The 17,992-nt window shown below is 46.2% G+C and overlaps 1 protein-coding gene across 3 annotated transcripts in view; it reads left to right on the plus strand.

The window, feature by feature from the left end:
• LDLRAD3 (low density lipoprotein receptor class A domain containing 3) overlaps positions 1–17,992 on the plus strand; it is a 226,021-nt gene that overhangs the window by 59,137 nt on the left and 148,892 nt on the right. For all 3 annotated transcript variants that reach the window (XM_072969791.1, XM_072969792.1, XM_072969793.1), the window contains exon 2: positions 9,097–9,243. In XM_072969791.1, the coding sequence (XP_072825892.1) occupies positions 9,097–9,243 (147 nt within the window). The remainder of the gene's footprint in view (positions 1–9,096; positions 9,244–17,992) is intronic.

The raw sequence follows: 17,992 nt of genomic DNA on the forward strand, positions 1-17,992 counted from the left end.
CCGTTAAAGAGCCCTAGGAATGATCCAAGGAGGCCTAATTATTTCTTAGGAATGTTGGATCTGAGACTGTCACATTGTTACAAGGCCCAAGTTCATACTGATTGCTGTAGGACAGGCCAGTAAATCGAGGGACAAGTTGTTGGAGCAAGGAATAGTGACTTTATTCATAAAGCCAGTGGACCAAGAAGATGGTGGATTCGTGTCCCAGAGAACCATCTTACCTGAGTTAGAATTCAGGCTTCTTTTACACTAAAAGGGGGAGAGGGTGAAGTCAAACATTTCCTGGTTCTGGTCAGCCTCTGGAGGGGACATGTTTGTCCTTCTTGCAGTCATTCACAGGTGGGCCTGGTCAGGATGTTTCCTGTAAGCTAAACAAAGGTGTTTTAGCTTAACATTCATTACCTGAGAGGCAGGGTTCCCAGAGATGGACCATTATGTATAATTTAAGCTTATAGGCAGTACAGTATCCCTTTAGTGATTAACTTGTAGCAGAAACAATAGAAAACAAAAGTTAAAGTAAAAGAAACAGATCCAGTATGGAGTCAGGTTTGTTCTTCCCTAGTGCAGTATGTTAGAAAAGACACAGCCGGGGTTGCGTTGTGAACCTTAGCTATGTTCTTAAAACCTGGGCACTATCCCCAAAGTCTGCTTATTTGGACCTATGTGACCTTAGCCACCCTCATTGGTGCAGAGAGGCAGAGAGAGAAAAGGGACCCAGTCTTGTCTGAGTTACCGCTGCAGTTCCAGCTCTGTGAAGACGATCAGGGATGATACGGAGGGAAGGAAGGGGTAGCAAATACTAGTACTGTTGATTAAATGCCAAGTATATGCCACCCACTGTTATATTTAATTTATCCCTCTATTTTATATCTATCTGTTTATACACACATATATATATACATATAATAGGTATTATTTTATATCTGTCCATCGCTCAACAAACCTGACAGGGAGATAGGGTCACCCATTTCACAAATGGAGAATTCAAGCTCAGAGAGGGTAACTCACTTGTCTGAAGTCACACAGCTAGTCACAGTGATAAGAGAATGGGCCATTGGGTGATTGTGCTGGGGCTTATGGAATCAGCCTTGGTTGCCCTGGCTCACTCCCCATTTGCTCCGCCCCCTGCAGCCTGTGTTGGTGGGGAGGCAGATGGCATGGACTATTCTGGGAAAGATGGCTTTCCTGTGGCTTTTTCCCACCCTGACGTTGCAGGGAGTTAGTATTTAAAAAATATCTGACCTTCTGGCTGGGCCTTGCTATTTTTATTTCTGGAATGTCATGCTTAATAAGTTGGGTGGGTAAATCTGTCTTGTGAGATGTGTTTTATTTTTTTCCTCCACAATCCACTTCTGCTCTACAACTGTTGCTGCCTTTCAGAAAATGATAAGAGTTCACAATAGACCAAATCTCTCAGATGGATGTCCTTGCATTTTTTTCCCAATATGAACACTTGCTCCCTTTTATCTCTCCTCCTTTTATAGTTGATGGGGTTTTTGATGCTAGAACATTAGCAGTAAATGGTTCCATATGTCTTTCATAGACTTCCCTCAAATATTAGCATATTTGTTCTTTGTAACGAATTTTATTAATGAAACTTTTTTTAAGGATGAAAAAAGGACCGAGACTAACAGAAAGAAAGCCTGTGTGCCTTCTATCCCGCTCCACTGAATTCTCTGATATTTTGTCAGATTGAAACAAAGAAATCTTACAGTTGAAGTTCATTGTGTGCCCCTCTGAGCCCATCTGACAGAGGGTAACCACTATCCTGCGTTTGCTATTTTCCTTTCCTGCACATTTTCAAAAATACTTTCACTTCTGGATGTATTCGTTCGAGTAGTATGTTTTTCAAGCTTGATTTAAGTGCTATTCTGCAACTTGCTTTTTTCATTAAGCATTAGGTTTCTCAGATTGATCCATGGTGGTTCATGCCACCCCAGCTCATCAAACTGCTGCCTTGGGGAGTATTCCATTGTGTGAATGGATTTGAGTTTTTGTCCATTCTCCTTTTGATGAACGTGTGTCTTGCAGTTCTGTGTTACAGCAGTGCCACATTGAATGTTCTCTTGCCATTGTCTTGTACGTGCTCCCCCCCAGGCCTGGGGTGTGTCCCAGAAGAGGACTGGCTGGGGTAAAGTTTAGGCACGTCTTCCACTTTACTGGGAGTTGCCGAATTGCTCTTCCAAGTTAATTCCTCACGTGCAGCATGTGAGCTCATGTTGTACCCCATCATCTCGCCACTTGAGAATGGCAGACTGCAAATTTTTGCAAGTCTGATGGGTGTGAAAGAAAACTTCCTCGTTTCATTAATCATTCTCTGATGACAAGTGAGGCTGAGATTGTCTGAAGTGGCTGAGTTTTCTCCTCAGGGAACTTATCTGTTCATTCCTATGCCCGACCAGTTTTCTCTTGGGTGTCATATATTTTTTTTCAGTATTTTTAACCATTTTATTTATTTATTTTATTAAAAAAATTTTAATTGAAGTATAGTCAGTTACAATGTGTCAATTTCTGGTGTACAGCACAATGTCCCAGTCATGTATATATATATATATATATATATATACACATACATATATTCATTTTCATATTCTTTTTCATTAAAGGTTATTACAAGATATTGAATATAGTTCCCAGTGCTATACAGAAGAAATTTGTTTTTATTTATTTTTATATGTAATAGTTAACCTTTGCAAATCTCAAACTCCCAAATTTATCCCTTCCCACCCCCCTTTCCTCCGGTATCCATAAGATTGTTTACTATATCTGGGAGTCTGTTTCTGTTTTGTAGGTGAGTTCATTAGTGTCCTCTTCTTTCTTTTTTTAGATTCCACATATGAATGATATCATATGGTATTTTTCTTTCTCTTTCTGACTATCTTCACTTAGAATGATGATATCCAGGTCCATCCATGTTGCTGCAAATGGCATTATTTTATTATTTTTTACCGCTGAGTGGTATTTGATTGTATAAATATACCACAACTACTTTACCCAGTCATCTGTTGATGGACATTTAGGCTGTTTCCACGTCTGGGCTATTGTAAATAGTGCTTATTTAGAATAGACTTTGATGGTAGGGGACACTAACTTTGAATCTCAGTCAAATATCACCTTCCCCATTCCCCCCCCAAAAGAATTCCATTCTATTCATTAATAGATCTGTGTTACAGAAAATTGTTCTCAATTATTATAGTAATATTTTGAATTTTATCAATAAAAATTTTGTGGAATATTGTTTCCTCTGGTCTTGTATAAATACCAGTGTAATATGTGTAATTTGGCCTCCTGACCTGCACAACCTAAAATATTTATTATCTAGCCTAAAAAGTTTGCAGACCCCTATTCTAGCTGTATGTCGTTGGGCAGGTTACTTCTTCCATCTCAGTTTCCTTGGAGACAGAGGCTCATCATCCTCGCTCCAGCTCAGACATCCACTCATGACTGCTCCCACCCCCCCACCCCTGCCATGACAGTCAGGATGCTCCCCAGGGCACAGCTCTTGTGGGAAGCAGTTGGTTTGATGAAAACCAAATGGCTCTGGGAAGTGCTCAGGACAGATGTCTCTGGTTCCATTCGACAGCGGTAACCACTACTTGGAGCAGTCTGGAGTTGAAGGGATTTTCCAGGGATGTTTACAAACAAATCGTGGCAGACCCGCTCACTTGGTGCTTTACATGTGCCCATGCGTGCAACGTGTGTGTGTGTTTGAAGGAGCAAGTCAAAGAGAAAACAGATTGTTTTCAGTGGCCTGGTAACATTATGTTTGTTGGCACCAGACAGTGGGAAGAGGTGTGTTAATTCTCCAGGGAGGTTTTAGGGAAGATCTAGTTGGGATCTGCAGAGTGGAACTCTAAAGCCGAACGTGTGTCTGCAAATGTGTGTGTGTGTCTTGCTTTGTTGTTCATGGAGCCTGCAGACCGGATGGTCCGGAAGTGGAGGATAAAAACGAAGGTGATTGGGCAGCAATCTGCAAGCAGGGTCTGTTGATAGTTTGCAGATGCCAAGTCTGTATTGCATCACGATAAGGGGTGACCTCAGCGGGAGAAGATGAGCGGAGGGAGGAGGAGAATGAGGAGGTCTCCAGGCGGCGGAATAGAATTCCCATTGCTCAGCTGGAAAAGTCAGCATTGCCTACTGCCTGTTCTTCTGTTCCAGGAGGAGCAGGATGCAGCAGCTGTCTTGAGTTTTGGCAGTGCCCCCTCATCACATAGAAATTTGTGGGTGCCAGAGATTTTGGAAGAGGCTCCTGCAGCAAGCTGCATGCTTTTGCCCAATGGGGGAGGACTTGGAATTTTTTTTTTCATTCTTGGTGCAGATGGTGTAGTTATTTTAAGTAAATGATGTGCTGCTGCAGTGAAAATGGGCAACTCTTTTTCATTTTTCAGCTTAATGAAAAAAGAGAAAGGAGAAGGAGAAACCTTAGCTAGCCAACTTCGTGCTAATGCTTGTCTTTTTTGGATTCTAAATGTGTCCCAAGACACTGAGATGGGATAAATATTTCAGCCACTAGAAAGTCCTACTGTCGGGCTGAAAAGATTTCTAACCTCTTTTAAAGCAGACAGGGTAGTAATTTATTTGCACAAATCCAGACACCCCCATGTCCCTTATTTTTAACCATGTATGTTCAGATCCTGCTCACCTTCTAGGGGTTTGAGGCAGGGGTAGATGGAACTTTCCAAGGAAAAGTGTGAGAGATGGGGATAAATCAGTAACTAAACACTTGGTTTTCTTCTGAGAGTGATCACAAATATTTATTGAGAACCCACTGAATGCTAGGTGCCCAGGATGCAGAGCTAATAAGCAAAGCAATGCCCTTCTGCCTTTGGGGGTGTGAAGTCTGGTGGGGAGATATTTACAGATTCATTGGTGAGCACAAGTTGGAATGATGGAAAACAGAGGACACCACCAGAGTGAAAAACAGAGGAGCCAGCTTTAGATTGAATGTCAACGAAGAAATCTGAGGAAGTGATACGAAACTCAGGTCGGAAGGAGGAAGTTATTAGCCAGATGCACTAGCTTGCTAGGGCTGCCATGGCAAGGTGCCACGGAGACTGGGTGACTTAAACAACAGAAATTGATTTTCTCATGATTCTGAGAGCTGGAACTCTGAGATCAAGGTATTGGCAGGGTTGGTTTCTTCTGAGGCCTCCACCCTTGACTTGCAGACAGCTGTATTCTCCCGGAGTCTTCACGTGATCTTTCCCCTCTACCAGTCTGTGTCCTGATCTCCTCTTTTTATAAGGACACCAGTCAGATTGGAGTAGGGCCAACTCTAATGACCTCATTTTAACTTCATCACCTCTTAAAAGGCCCTGTCTCCCAATGCAGTCACATTCTGAGGTCCTGAGGGTTAGGACTTCAACATATGAATTTGTGGGGGGGACACAGTTCAGCCCTTAACACCCTAAACACCAGGTGAAAGGTGCATGGAAGAATCGTAGTCAGTGGACAGCGTATGAGGAGGACTGACTGCGGGGAGGACATTTGTGTTCTAGGAGGTGGCTGGAATGAGGTTGTAGAGGTAGGCAGGGGCCTGATCACGCTGGACTTTGTAAACCATGGCAGGAGTTTTAGATTTATTATATAGAGTTAAAGGAACCATCAGTAGCATTTGAAATCTCCCTCTGCTATGAGGAACTGGGCTGGGGGGTGGTGAGAAGTGAAAGTTGGAAGGTTGATTTAAGCCGGGATTTCTCAGTGGCTCTCCTGACGTTTCAGGCTGGGTGGTGCTTTGTTTGAGGGGCTGCCCTGCGCAATGCAGGTGTGGAGCCGCACAACCGAAAATGTCTCCAGGCACTGCTGTACGTCCCCTGGGGGGCAAAATTGCCCCCTGTTGAGAACCACTGGTTTAAAAGGGGCAGGAGGTCCTTGTGCCTTGGATTGGATGGTGCCAGTTTAGTGAAGCACCTTAGATGGGTTTGAGAAAGATTTCTGAAGACAGAGTCAACAGGATTAACCTCTCTTTGTTTCATGCTTTTTTTTCAAATTTTATTTTTTATTGAAGTATAGTTGATTTACAATGTTAGTTTCAGGTATACAGCAAAACGATTCAGTTACATATACATTTTTTTTTCTTTTCAGATTCTTTTCCATTATATGTTATTACAAGAATTGAATATATTTCCCTGTGCTCTGCCGTAGGTCCTTGTTGTCTATCTATTTTATATATAGTAATCCCAACGACTCACGGACAAAGAAAACAAACTATGGTTACCAAAGGGGAAAGGGCGGAGGAGGGATAAATTAGGAGTTTGGGATTAACAGATGCTTCATGCTTTTAGTTTGATGATATCATCAGTTCCCTAAAGCACAAGGTTCTGCGCCCCCTGCATGCGTAATGGAGTTGCTCAGATGCTCACAAAGAGTGCCTCTCTGTGTTATCACTCACCCTCTAGGGACTCGTGCTCCTGCCGTAAAGCACTGTGAGCCCGTGGCTGGCAGGACCACCTGTGACTAACCCACGTGGTTCTAAGTCACTCTTCTACTTGTCAAGCCCCGCCAGCCGCTCGACTCGCAGAGCAAGCACTTTGGAATCTAATCTGGCCAATTTTCTGGCTCCGGAAACCTGTTTATCAGAATAAGATTTCACAGTTTCAGTGACTTTTCCAAGGGGGCTTGCCTTCAAGGAGCTAGCTCTGCAAAAGCAAGTGTAAATGATTTCCGAATAAAATGAAAGCAGTTAATGTTCTGGAGCCACGAAGTGTTCAGTGCTTGCTGGTGGAGCCCAGAGCAGCTGTTAGGAAAGAGGTGAACTGTGTAGGCTTTCGGAGTTGTGTGTGGCGTGTCTCGCCAGGATCCAGCACCTGGCTGTCCTTCTAGCCTTCTCTCCTGTGACCCACCCCCTTCCAGTGTCTTGAGCCTCTGCCTAGAGGTGGTGAGCTGGTTTCATGTCCTTCTCAGGGTTGGTGGTGGTTTTCTCAAGTCTGGTCTGATATTGAGGATGGGCTCCGCGAACAGAGTCCTGTGATTAGTGATGTCTGACTTGGAGGTAGAACTGGGGAGACAGGAGGATGATATGTTCGCAGGTCCTATCAGTGTGTTTTTTAATTCTGTACCCTTTGTGCCCTGGGCTGAGCCTTCCCGCCCTGGTCCTTGCCATCTTTCTGTGGGCGTGAAGGTCCCTTAATGTTTCATCTCTGTATCTAGCAACACCCACTGCAAATGCCACCTCTTTCTTGTGACCTTTCTTTGATGCCTTGAATTTTGACTTTATCTTAATTTAAGAACATTGAGGAACCATTCGGTGGCTTTTTAAAGTCAAGAAGTGCTATGATCGATTTACTCTTTAGAGAAAGGTCCCTCTGACCACAGAGGGGGATTGAGGAGGCAGGGATCGCTTGTGGCAGTGGCCCTGGTAAGAGATGGCCACTTGGGCTGCGGTCACGGCTGCGGCAGAGGAGACTAGCCTGCAGGACTGGGTGATTGGCCATCGCAGAGGGTGCCTGAGTGAGGAGGGGACAAGGGAGGTTTTGTAGGAGCCTGGTGTGGGTAGTTGGGGCCGGATGAGGCCCTCGTGTAGCTGCTCCTCTTGAACTCTTTGGTGCACCATGCCAGCTCATTTTTGGTAGGGTGTATGAATTCAGTGCAGTGGGGCTGACGGTCTGCAAGGACTATTCATGGCACCTGGGCTGATGTGGTACTGCTTCCTATGGCTGCGTCCTTTCCGGTTGGCTGCCCACTTGCTCCAGTTGTAAAATATTTTTAGTGTCACCCCCATAGTACTTAAGCCACACAACAGGGTGAGAATTCATTTCTCCTTGGAGAAGTCAGGGAACACTTCAGAGGGAGAGTGACGTGGAAGCTGTAAGCTAACAGGTGTGTAGGGGTTTACCGGGAGACCCGGTGGGTTGAAGGGCATTCCAGGTAGAAATAATGGTGCCTGTAAAGGACAGTGGTGTGAAAGAAGCTGTGATGTCAGGGGTCTGGCAAGGCTGGTGGGAGAGGACCATGGACCACGGGCCCTGCTCTTCTCCCACTACCCGCAGGCAGGTCTGGACACCTCTCCTAGGATGTGGTGATTACATCATTAGTGTACCCTTGTACCTTTCCAGCCCGGAGGAAGGAGCCCTAGCTTCCATCTCTGCATCTTTAGCATCTAATCCAAGTGTCTGGTCGTAAATGTTCAATAAATGCTTATTGAAGACTCAGGAGGGAGCCCTGGAGGGACTGGCCTTTTTTTTTTCTCATTTTCCCCTAAGACTGTTTGACTTCCTTATGGCTCCTGACCTCCCGGCCATTTATCAGCTGGCTCAGATGGATCGGGTTGATCAGATTCGGGCCCCTTGACAGTCTGCGCCCGGGTCCACTGGTACATGAATCCAGCACTGCTGCCCCATGGTCTTGGCCTTCCCTGTTTGCTTTCCAGCCTAAGAGCTGGCACTTTGGGGTGAGGGCCTTGTATTCTGTAACTGTGTTCAGTGGGGTTCAGTCTAAACCTTGGGGCTTGGTGCCAAACCTCCAGGAACTCTTGGCAAGCAGTCCAGGGACCCTGGTACCCTCGTGGGGGTTAGAAGGTGTAAGCTGAAGTTTCAGTCTGGCCTTTTCTCCCCCTGTGACCTCAGGCAGGTCAGTGTTGTGGGCTGGGGCCCCAGTTTCCCAAGGCGAAATTATCTCCCAGTGTTCCTGCTGACTTGGCCCAAGTTCAAGGATTCTGTGATTAGAGGCCACAGAATCTAAGACCTGGAAGAAACCTGTAGTTCCCACTGTTGGAGGCTCTGGGAGTCCCATGCTCACTTCTGTCTTGGAACTTTCATTTTTAGCCACTGTTGATGACCAGAAAAGAAAGTGTGGGTTTTCCAACCAAGTTTTTTGACAGAGGGAGAAGAAAGGATCATGAGCACCCATTGTGGGCTAAACACCAGCTCTGGGCTTTCCCTCTGTTTATTTAGTCCTCTCAGAATCTCCAGGGGTGGTTTGGGGCAGATTGTGAGTCTATTTCACAGATGAGGAAACTGAGGCCCAGAGAGGTGAAGTCACCACCGGAAGCCTCATGTACACACCTGTGTTGAACAAGAGCCCATTCCGTTGTGGGGGCATCGAGTCCTGGCCACTTTGGCCGCACTGTCTGACCTCCCTGTCCCCTCTCTCCTACAGAGAGCCAGCTGCTCCCTGGGAACAATTTCACCAACGAGTGCAACATTCCAGGCAACTTCATGTGCAGCAATGGCCGGTGCATCCCCGGCTCCTGGCAGTGTGACGGGCTGCCCGACTGCTTCGACAAGAGCGATGAGAAGGAATGCCGTGAGTGGCCCTTTCCTGGGGGCTTCAGGGGTAGGGACGCAGCCCTGGGGCTTCGTGGAGGAGTTCTGGGTCTGGCTCAGCCCTGCACACTCTGCTACAGTCTGAGGAGCCAGGGCCCAGGGCTGGCAGTCCTGCCCTCTCTGCCTGTGGCTCTGTCTCAGAGCAGCATGGCCTGTGCAGAAACGGGGGGACAGAGGACCCTTCCACCAGGCTCTACTCACCCCCACCCTGGGGTGCTCTCACTACTTTCACTTTACACGCCGGAATTCTGAGCCCCCAGAGGTCACGTAGCTTCGGTATCTCCTAACCAGCAAGCAGCCGACTGGAATTTGAACCTGGGGCTGCCTGACTCCAAGGCCCCAGCTGGAAACCACGTACACATGTTCTACTTTGTGCAGTGGTCTTGACGATGAAATAAGATGGAGCGTCAGGTTAAGTACCCAGCACGGAGTTGGTACCGACTCAGTAGTAATTTGCTTCCCTCCTCCTGCTCTCTTCTCTACCAGTCTGGCCTGGGCATCAGCTTTGAATGGGCACCCTCAGGGCCGGGGTTCTTTCTCATCCTCCCCATCCCTCTCCTTCTTCAGTCTCTTTCCCGTTTTGCGCCCCTGAAATCTGCGTGGGATTTGGGGCAATGGTGATCTGCAAGAAAGGAGGCACCTGGGATGTGAGCAGAGGGGCATCCAGGGTGAGGAATGATCATCCTCCCTGCCCCGAGGAGGCGTATTTCTTTTCCTTGCCAGAGTTCGGTGCTGCAGGGTGAGCTGGGCTGTGGCCGGCGGGCCGGCAGGAAGCACACCCTGGGGGCGCTGGGCACGGGGTTGTCTGGTGCCCGGGGACCACACAACTGGACAATGATTCTTGGCTCTTTCCTGGGCTTTGGGCACCAAGCCACAGGGCCTCTCGAAGCAGAGAACTATGTGTTCTGGCTCTAAATCTTCTGTCTTTCTGGAAGCCAGCTGAGGAAATGAGGAGAGGATGATAATTTGAACTTTTAACATAACTGTTAACTGGGATTTGAGGCTCAGTCTGCTGACGCACGGGAAGGAGCACTGGGCTTGGGCCCCGCCGCGAAAGCCAGTCCTCCGCTCTCGTGATGTGCTCCCTCGGAGACTGACCCCTCCCTCCTCTGTCCAAGGGGTCCTGTCTCCCTGCTGCCTGCCCCGACTCTTCAGGGAAATTTGGGGACGGGATGGGCTGAGTATGTTATCTTATGGGAAATACTTCATTTTGTTGGTTGTGGATGGTTTCTTCTGAACAGCTCGTTCTGCATGATGCATTTTTAATCTCGCAGAATTGAAAAAAAAAAAGAATTAGGTGTATTTCAGCTTTCTCTGTTTCTAGCCTGGCTTCGAAATTGCTAGAAACGGAACGTTTGTAATTTGAGTTTCAAATGAGATAGTATGTGTCAACCCTATAATCTGTCCAGTTGAGAGCATTGTTAAACCCTCTGAATATGTGGAACGATCATTTTCAGAATATGGTGTGTATTTGAACTCCAGTAAATGCAGATTGTCTTCAGCGGAGCTGGGAATAGCCAGCACAGGACAAGTTTGTGACGGAATGTGGGACTGGGGGTTGCGAGCTGAGTTTTTATTCCCAGCTTTGTCGCTTGCAGCTGTGTGACAGTAGCATCCTCTGTGACATTCTGTGTCCTCTGCCAGTCCAGTTCCATGATTTCAGAATTCATGCATAAACGGGAAGGGCTGGTGGAAAGAGAAATAAAAAAGAAAAAAGATGGTGTGGGCAGCTGCCTGGCGTGGTTTGGTTTGGTTTGGAACAGGCTCGTCTTGGCTATTCTCCATTATTTTTTCTCTTCATTTCCAACCCTTCACCCCCGAGTGTAGTAGAGACTTAAGTGGCATTTATTTAGTCTTTTGATGAAAACATAATTTTAAAAAAGCATACATAAACACATGCATTAAAAAACCCTCTCCTCTCCTCTGTTGCCCCTTTTTTTTTTTTTGGCCTTTAAGTTATAAAGACAGAAGAACACTAGAAAGTTTAGGAGTTTAGGTAGGAAGGGAAGGGAAAGGGGGAGGGTGTAGCTTAGTGGTAGGGCACTTGCTTAGCATGCACAAGGTCCTGGGTTCAAGCCCCAGTACCTCTACCAAGAAATTAATAAAATTTTTTTAAAAAGAAGGAAGGAAAAGAAGTTCTAAAACAAATTCTTCTTGCATTTCATGTTTCTTTCATATCCCCTTCCAGTTTAGGACTTGAGGGTGTGAGCCCTGGAGAAGGACTATGTCCAAATCCCAGCTCTCCCTCCACCGCCCCCCTCCCCCGTCCCCCCAGGAAGTGTGATCTTAGGAAAATTACCAGAATGTTCTAAACCTTAGCCATTGGGAGGATCAAATGAGAACTCCTTAACCTCCTGGTGTGTCAGTTCCTTCCTCTCCAAAATGAGATAATCAGCCTCTAAGCCGCACTGCTGTGAAGTTTTAATGCGTGTTAAGCACACAGGACAGTGCTTGGCTCTAGCTAGTGACTTAGAAACATTCACTGTCATTGGTCAGTCTGCACAAAGTATGGTCTTTGTCCCGGGGACGTGTAATTAGTAACCCGCTTTTTCTGCGTCACTTTGGAGGCCTTTTGCCACATGCCCATGTACGAAGCATATATGTAATTGCAGTTTTGTGAGGTTACCTACGAGTTCATCAGGTGGATGTGCCGTAACTGAATCATTCCTCTGTCGTTGAGTGTTCAGGTCTCTTTTGCTTTTTAACTTCTGCTGATCAAAATGTTTAGGGTCCATTAAGGAACTTATCCATACCCAGAGGGCAGAAATACAGGATGGTTTCAACTAGAGCCAGGATGGGCCATGCTGAGGTCCTCAGAGTACCATGTGGATCATCTTTTCAAGGGCTCCCCGAGAGCGGCTGATTTAGAATTCGTGCCACCTCCTTCTGTGTCTCACTCAGAAGGTACCCTCTCGCTGGTTCTTTGGAACAACTTGGTACTTAGAGGAAGGGGAGTGAGGTGATGGCCTCAAGTGCCCTGTGAAGTAGCTCTGGCATTCAGAAGAGAATACACTCAAACAGGGGGAAAGTCTTGCCCTTTCCAAAGGGTGAGAGAGGGGCTGGGAGAGGTGCGTCTTCGAGGATGCGAGGCGGAGAGCATCTCTTCTGTATCCACAGCAGAGGAAAGATTTTCATGAGACAGGAAGCAACGTTTTATTCTAAAGGTAATAAAGTTCCATATTGTCAAAACTGGGGGAACGGGGAGGAGAAAAACAGAATCCCACATAGAGTCTTTAACAGATCCACACTTGGCATCTTAGAAATTTCCATTCAGGCTTTTCTCCGGGGTAATCACCGTGGGTATACAGCTTTCCATTTTGATTTTTTTTTCACATAGCTTTTCAACATTGTAACATTTTCCTATGTTTTTTCCCCATATTTCGATGTCATTTTCCATGCTTAAATAGTGCATTCACTTGGTAGAATATCATTTATTTACTTATTTGGCATTTACGTTAGTTCCAGAAAGTATTATTTTTTTTCTGGTTCATTTAGTAGTTGAAAACAATTTACATATTTTAATTTTAACTTTTTTTTATTATCTCAAGAGATTGAATGTTTTCCCATCCCCCTGTTGACTAGTTGTATTTCCCACTTTGTGAAATACCTATTGAAGGACTAGAATAAATTTCCACCTGGGTGGAGTCGTGAAATTTTCCACCTTTAGAGTTTTGAGAGCAGAGGCTTGTTTGGGATAGTCTGAGTGTATTTCTGTTCTTGGTTAGTAGAAGGCTCTAAATGATCGTTTTATCCAAAGTTTGGGGGTTTTTTTGGTAATAAAAGGAATAAAGATATGTTTTAGGACCGCGTAGCAGTTCCATGAAAGCACGGATTGTGACAAGGGCGATGACACGCCATGACTTGGGCTTCTTTGGGGGCCGTCCTGTCCCAGGCACTGGACATTAGAGAACCCATGGACTGTCACTAGCCTGATGAGGAAGGGACTGCTGTTACCCCCAGAGGGGGAGACTGAGCCGCAGAGAGATGACACAGAAATTGCCGGCTGTCCCAGAGAGCAAGTCCTCAGAATCTTCCTCCACCAGAGACCAGCAGTAGGATCATTCAGTCCTTCTCTGCAGGAATCTGTGTTATTCTGCTGAATGGGATTGCACTGTATGTCATCACCACTAACCTGCTTTTGTTTTTAAAGAACGTTTAGAAACCTTGATAACATCTTTCCATGGACAGGCACACCTTGGAGATACTGTGGTTTCTGTTTTAGACCACACAGTAAAGGGATTCACACAAGGGTTTGGGTTTCCCAATGCCGTGTGAAAGTTATGTTTACACTGTATTCTAGTCTCTGTTCAATAGCATTATGTCTAAAAAATAACGTCCATGGCTTTAATTTAAAAAATACTTTCTTACTTAAAAATGCCAACCATCGTGGGAACCTTCAGTGAGTCGTAATCTTTTTGCTGGTGGACGGTCTTGCCTCGATGTTGAGGTCTGTTGGCTGCTCGGCGTGGCTGTTATTGAAGGCTGCGGTGGCTGTGGCAGTTTCTTAAAATAAGACAATAATGAGGTTTGCTGTATTGAGTGGCTCTTTTGTGAATGGTTTTTCGGTAGCAGCAGTGCTGTTTGGTAGCATTTTCCCCACAGGACTTCTTTTAATAGTGGAGTCAGTCTTCTCAAACCCTGTCGCTGCCTTATCAGCTTAGTTTATGTCATATTCTAAATCCTTTGCTGTCATTTCAACAGTCTTCACGGCATCTTCACCAGGAGCAGATTCCATCACGAGAAGCCACTTTCTCTGCTCATCCATAGGAAGCAACTCCCCATCTGTTCAAGTTTCGTCATGAGGTTGCAGCAATTCAGGCACATCTTCAGGCTCCACTTCTCATTCTAGTTCTCTTGCTATTTCCACCACATCTGCAGGGACTTCCTCCATGGAAGTCTTGAACTCCTTTAAGTCATCAACTTTGGAATCAACTTCTTCCAAACCTCTGCTAATGTTGATATTTTGACCTCTTTCCATGCATGACGAATGTTGTTAATGACATCTAGAGTGGTGAATCCTTCTAGAAGGGTTTCAGTTGACTTTGCCCAGACCCATCAGAGGGAGCACTGTCTGTGGCAGCTGTAGCCTTGTGAAACGCATTTCTTAAATAATAAGATTTGAAAGTCAGAATTACTCCTTAATCCACGGGCTGCAGAATGAATGCTGTGTCAGCAGCTTGAAAACCACATGAATCTCGTCCATCTCCATCAGAGCTCTTGGGTGACCACGTGCATTGTCAGTGAGCAGTTATATTTTGAAAGGAATCTTTATTTCTGAGCAGTAGGTCTCAGCAGTGGGTTTAAAATACTCGGTAAACCATGTTGTAAACAGATGTGCTGTCATCCAGGCTTTGTGCTTCCATTTGTAGAGCACAGGCAGAGTGGATTTAGCATAATTCTTAAGGGCCCGAGGATTTTTAATGCTAAATGAGCATTGGCTTCAACTTTAAGTCACCAGCGGCATTAGCCCTTAACAAGAGAGTCTTTCTGCCCTTTGAAGCCAGGCACTGACTTCTCCTCTCTAGCTATGAAAGTCCTAGATGGCATCTTCTTCCAATAGAAGGCTGTTTTGTTCACATTAAAATTTGTAGTCACCTTCATGAATTATCTGGATCTTCTGGAGAACTTGTTGCAGCTTCTGCATCAGCACTTGCTGTTTCCTTGCTCTTCCATGCTATGGGAATGACTTCTTTCCCTAAACCTCATGAACCAGCCTCTGCTGGCTTCATACCTCTCTTCCGCAGCTCCCTCAGCTCTCTCAGCCTTCAGAGAATTGAAGAGAGTTAGGGCGTTGCTCTGGATTAGGCTTTGGCTTAAGGAAATGTTGTGGCTGGTTTTGACCTTCCATCCAGATTATTAAGACTTTCTCCTTATCAGCAATAAGGCTGTTTTGCTTTCTTATCATTCACGTGTTCACGGGAGCAGCACTTTTAATTTCCTTCCAGAACGTTCCCTCTGCATCATTCACAACTTGGCCAACTGTTTGGCTCAAGAGGCCTGGCTTTCGGCCTGTCTTGGCTTTCAACTTGTCTTCCTCACTAAGCTTAATCATTTCTAGCTTTTGATTTAAAATGAGAGACATGCATCTCTTCCTTTCACATGAACACTTAGAGGCCATTGTAGGGTTATTATTTGGCCTGATTTCAGTATTGTTGTGTCTCAGGGAATAGGGAGGCCCGAGGAGAGGAAGAGAGATGGGGATGGTTGGTCAGTGGGGCAGTCAGAACATGCCCAGCTTTTATCAGTGAAGTTCACCGTCTTTTATGGGTGTGGTAGGTGGCTCCCCATAACAGTTATAATAGCAACATCCAAGATCACTGATCACAGATCATCATGACAGATACAATGATGAAAACATTTGAAATATTATGAGAATTACCAACATGTGACACAGAGACACAAGGTGAGCAAATGCTGTTGGAAAAATGGCTCAATATGGGATTGCCACAGACCTTCAATTTGTAACAAACTCAGTATCTGCAAAGTGCAATAAAATGCAATGGGGTAAAACGAGGTATACCTGTCAATGATCTCTGAAATGTCTCTCAGTCCTGGGAACCTTCTGAAAGAAGACAGTGTCCTTTATTATTGCCCCTTGCTGTGATAATAAAGCAGTGATCCAAATTTCTAGAACACACATGTGACCAGGAATCAAGAGCCTGAAGATGTCCTGCCAGCGTTGTGTTGGATTGCAGCTGCCACCTCTCTGTGTTCTAACCGAATGGGGGAGAAACCTTGGAAGGCTGAGATCTGTGTCACAAGGTGGTTCATTTTCTTTGGAAAATTACATTGATTGTTATCTTTGACTAGGCATGTCTAGACTGTTAAAGACTCAGGCCTTTTGTGTGTGTGTGTGTGTGTGTGTTGGGAGGGGGGTGGAGATGGGGCTAAATTCAAAGATCTTGTCAGATGATAAAATTTTAATGAATTTCCAAGTCCAGAGACATAGAAAAGTGGGTACAAAAATGGAATTTGAATTTTATTTGCTTTTAGTGTTCCTAGCCATTTCTTGAGCACGACTTTTAATTGCTCTTATGTGATGGCAGATATCCAAGAGGTCGGGTTGAAAGGGCAAGTTTGGAATAATGATCACCAGGAAATATAAAAGAGGAGGAAAGCCAGGGCAGAAACGCTTCCTTTTCTTTTTACGGTTTTTCCCCTTGGTCTGCCTCTAGGTGGCGCCACATAAGTTTTCTTTTAAACCTGGAGCTCCAGGGCAAGCAGAGAGGGAAAAAAAACCCCTGGATTCTGAGTTATTATCCTTACCAAACTTTAGCAGTGATTCAGCTATTTCACTAAGGCCCCTAATGCTTGGCTCACATGCAAAATGCCCCGGGAAATCGGAGGTTCCACCTGATGGGTACAGCTTGCTGCTTCCTCTTTCAGTCTGTCTTTTCGCGGAGTGGGATGATGACAGCTGATGTGCTGGGAGGGCAGCCTGTATATGGATTGTCGGAGGCAGCTACTGTAGGATGTAGGCCTTCCCTCCAGCCGGGTAAAAAGCAGATCTGACCCAACACTATTGTTATGGGTTGAATTGTGTTCCCATCCTCCTCCGATTCATATGTTGAAGTCCTAACCCCAGTCCCTCCAAGTGGGACCTTACTGGGAGATCAGGCCTTTATAAAGGTAATTGGATTAAAATGAGGGCATTAGAGTGGGCCCTATCCAACATGTCCTGTGGAAAGGGGGAGTCTGGACGCAGATACACACAGAGGGAAGGCGATGGGAAGACAGACAGAAGACGGCCATCGACAAGCCAAGGAGAGGGGCCTGGAGTAGATCAAGCCAACAAGAGGGGCCTGGAACGGATCCCGCCTCACAGCCCCCAGAAGAACCAGCCCTGCTGACCCTTTGCTGTAGGACGTCTGGCCTCCAGAACCAAGAGACCGTTCTGTTGTCGAAGCCACGAGGTGTGGTACTTGGTTACAGCAGCCCTAGCAAACCAGCCCAGACGCCTACTCCCTCTCGTTCTTAAAAAATTGTTAAGTGGTGAGTGACGGCTGTCTCACAGCTGTGCCACAGGATGACATTCTCAGACATCCTGCTTCTATTTTTTTCCTTTAGAGCTTGAGAGTAAGAATCTCACTGTTGTGGGTTGAATTATGTCCCCGCAAAAGGCATGTTGTAGCCCTAACCCCCCCGCACCTCCGAATGTGACCTTATTTGGAACGGGGGTGTTGAGGATGTCATTCATTCAGATGAGGTCATCCTGGAGTCGGGTGGGCCCTTAATCCAGTATGATCCAGTATGACTGGTGTCCCTGTAAGAGCACTGTGATGATATGAGGGACGAAGGCCAGGTGACAACGGAGGCAGAGATGGGAGGGTTGCAGCTGCAAGCAAGGACTGCCGAGAATTGCCAGCTGCCGCCAGAAGCTAAAAAGAGGCAGGGAAAGATCCCCTCACCCCGCGTCTCAGGCAGGGTGGGCCCTGCTGACACGTTGAGTGCAGACCTCGGGCCTCCAGAAATGTGAGAGAATACATTTCTGCTGCTTACAGCCCCCGGTTACGGCAGCCCTGGGGATCTCACACACACACTTTCCAGGGATAGCTCAAGTGATCTGGGCTTCCGTGGGCCTGCCCAGCCTGGTAGGTGTGGACCTTCTTTTCTCAACACCCTCCACCGTGGTGCCCGGGCCCCTCTGGGAGCCACGCTGTCTGTTTCTGCTGGGGCCACACTGCCTCGTCACATGATTGAGATGCCCCATTTTTCCTCCAGGTCTTGGA

The sequence above is a fragment of the Vicugna pacos genome, chromosome 10 (assembly GCF_048564905.1).
Source record: "Vicugna pacos chromosome 10, VicPac4, whole genome shotgun sequence".
Taxonomy (NCBI): Eukaryota; Metazoa; Chordata; class Mammalia; order Artiodactyla; family Camelidae; genus Vicugna; species Vicugna pacos.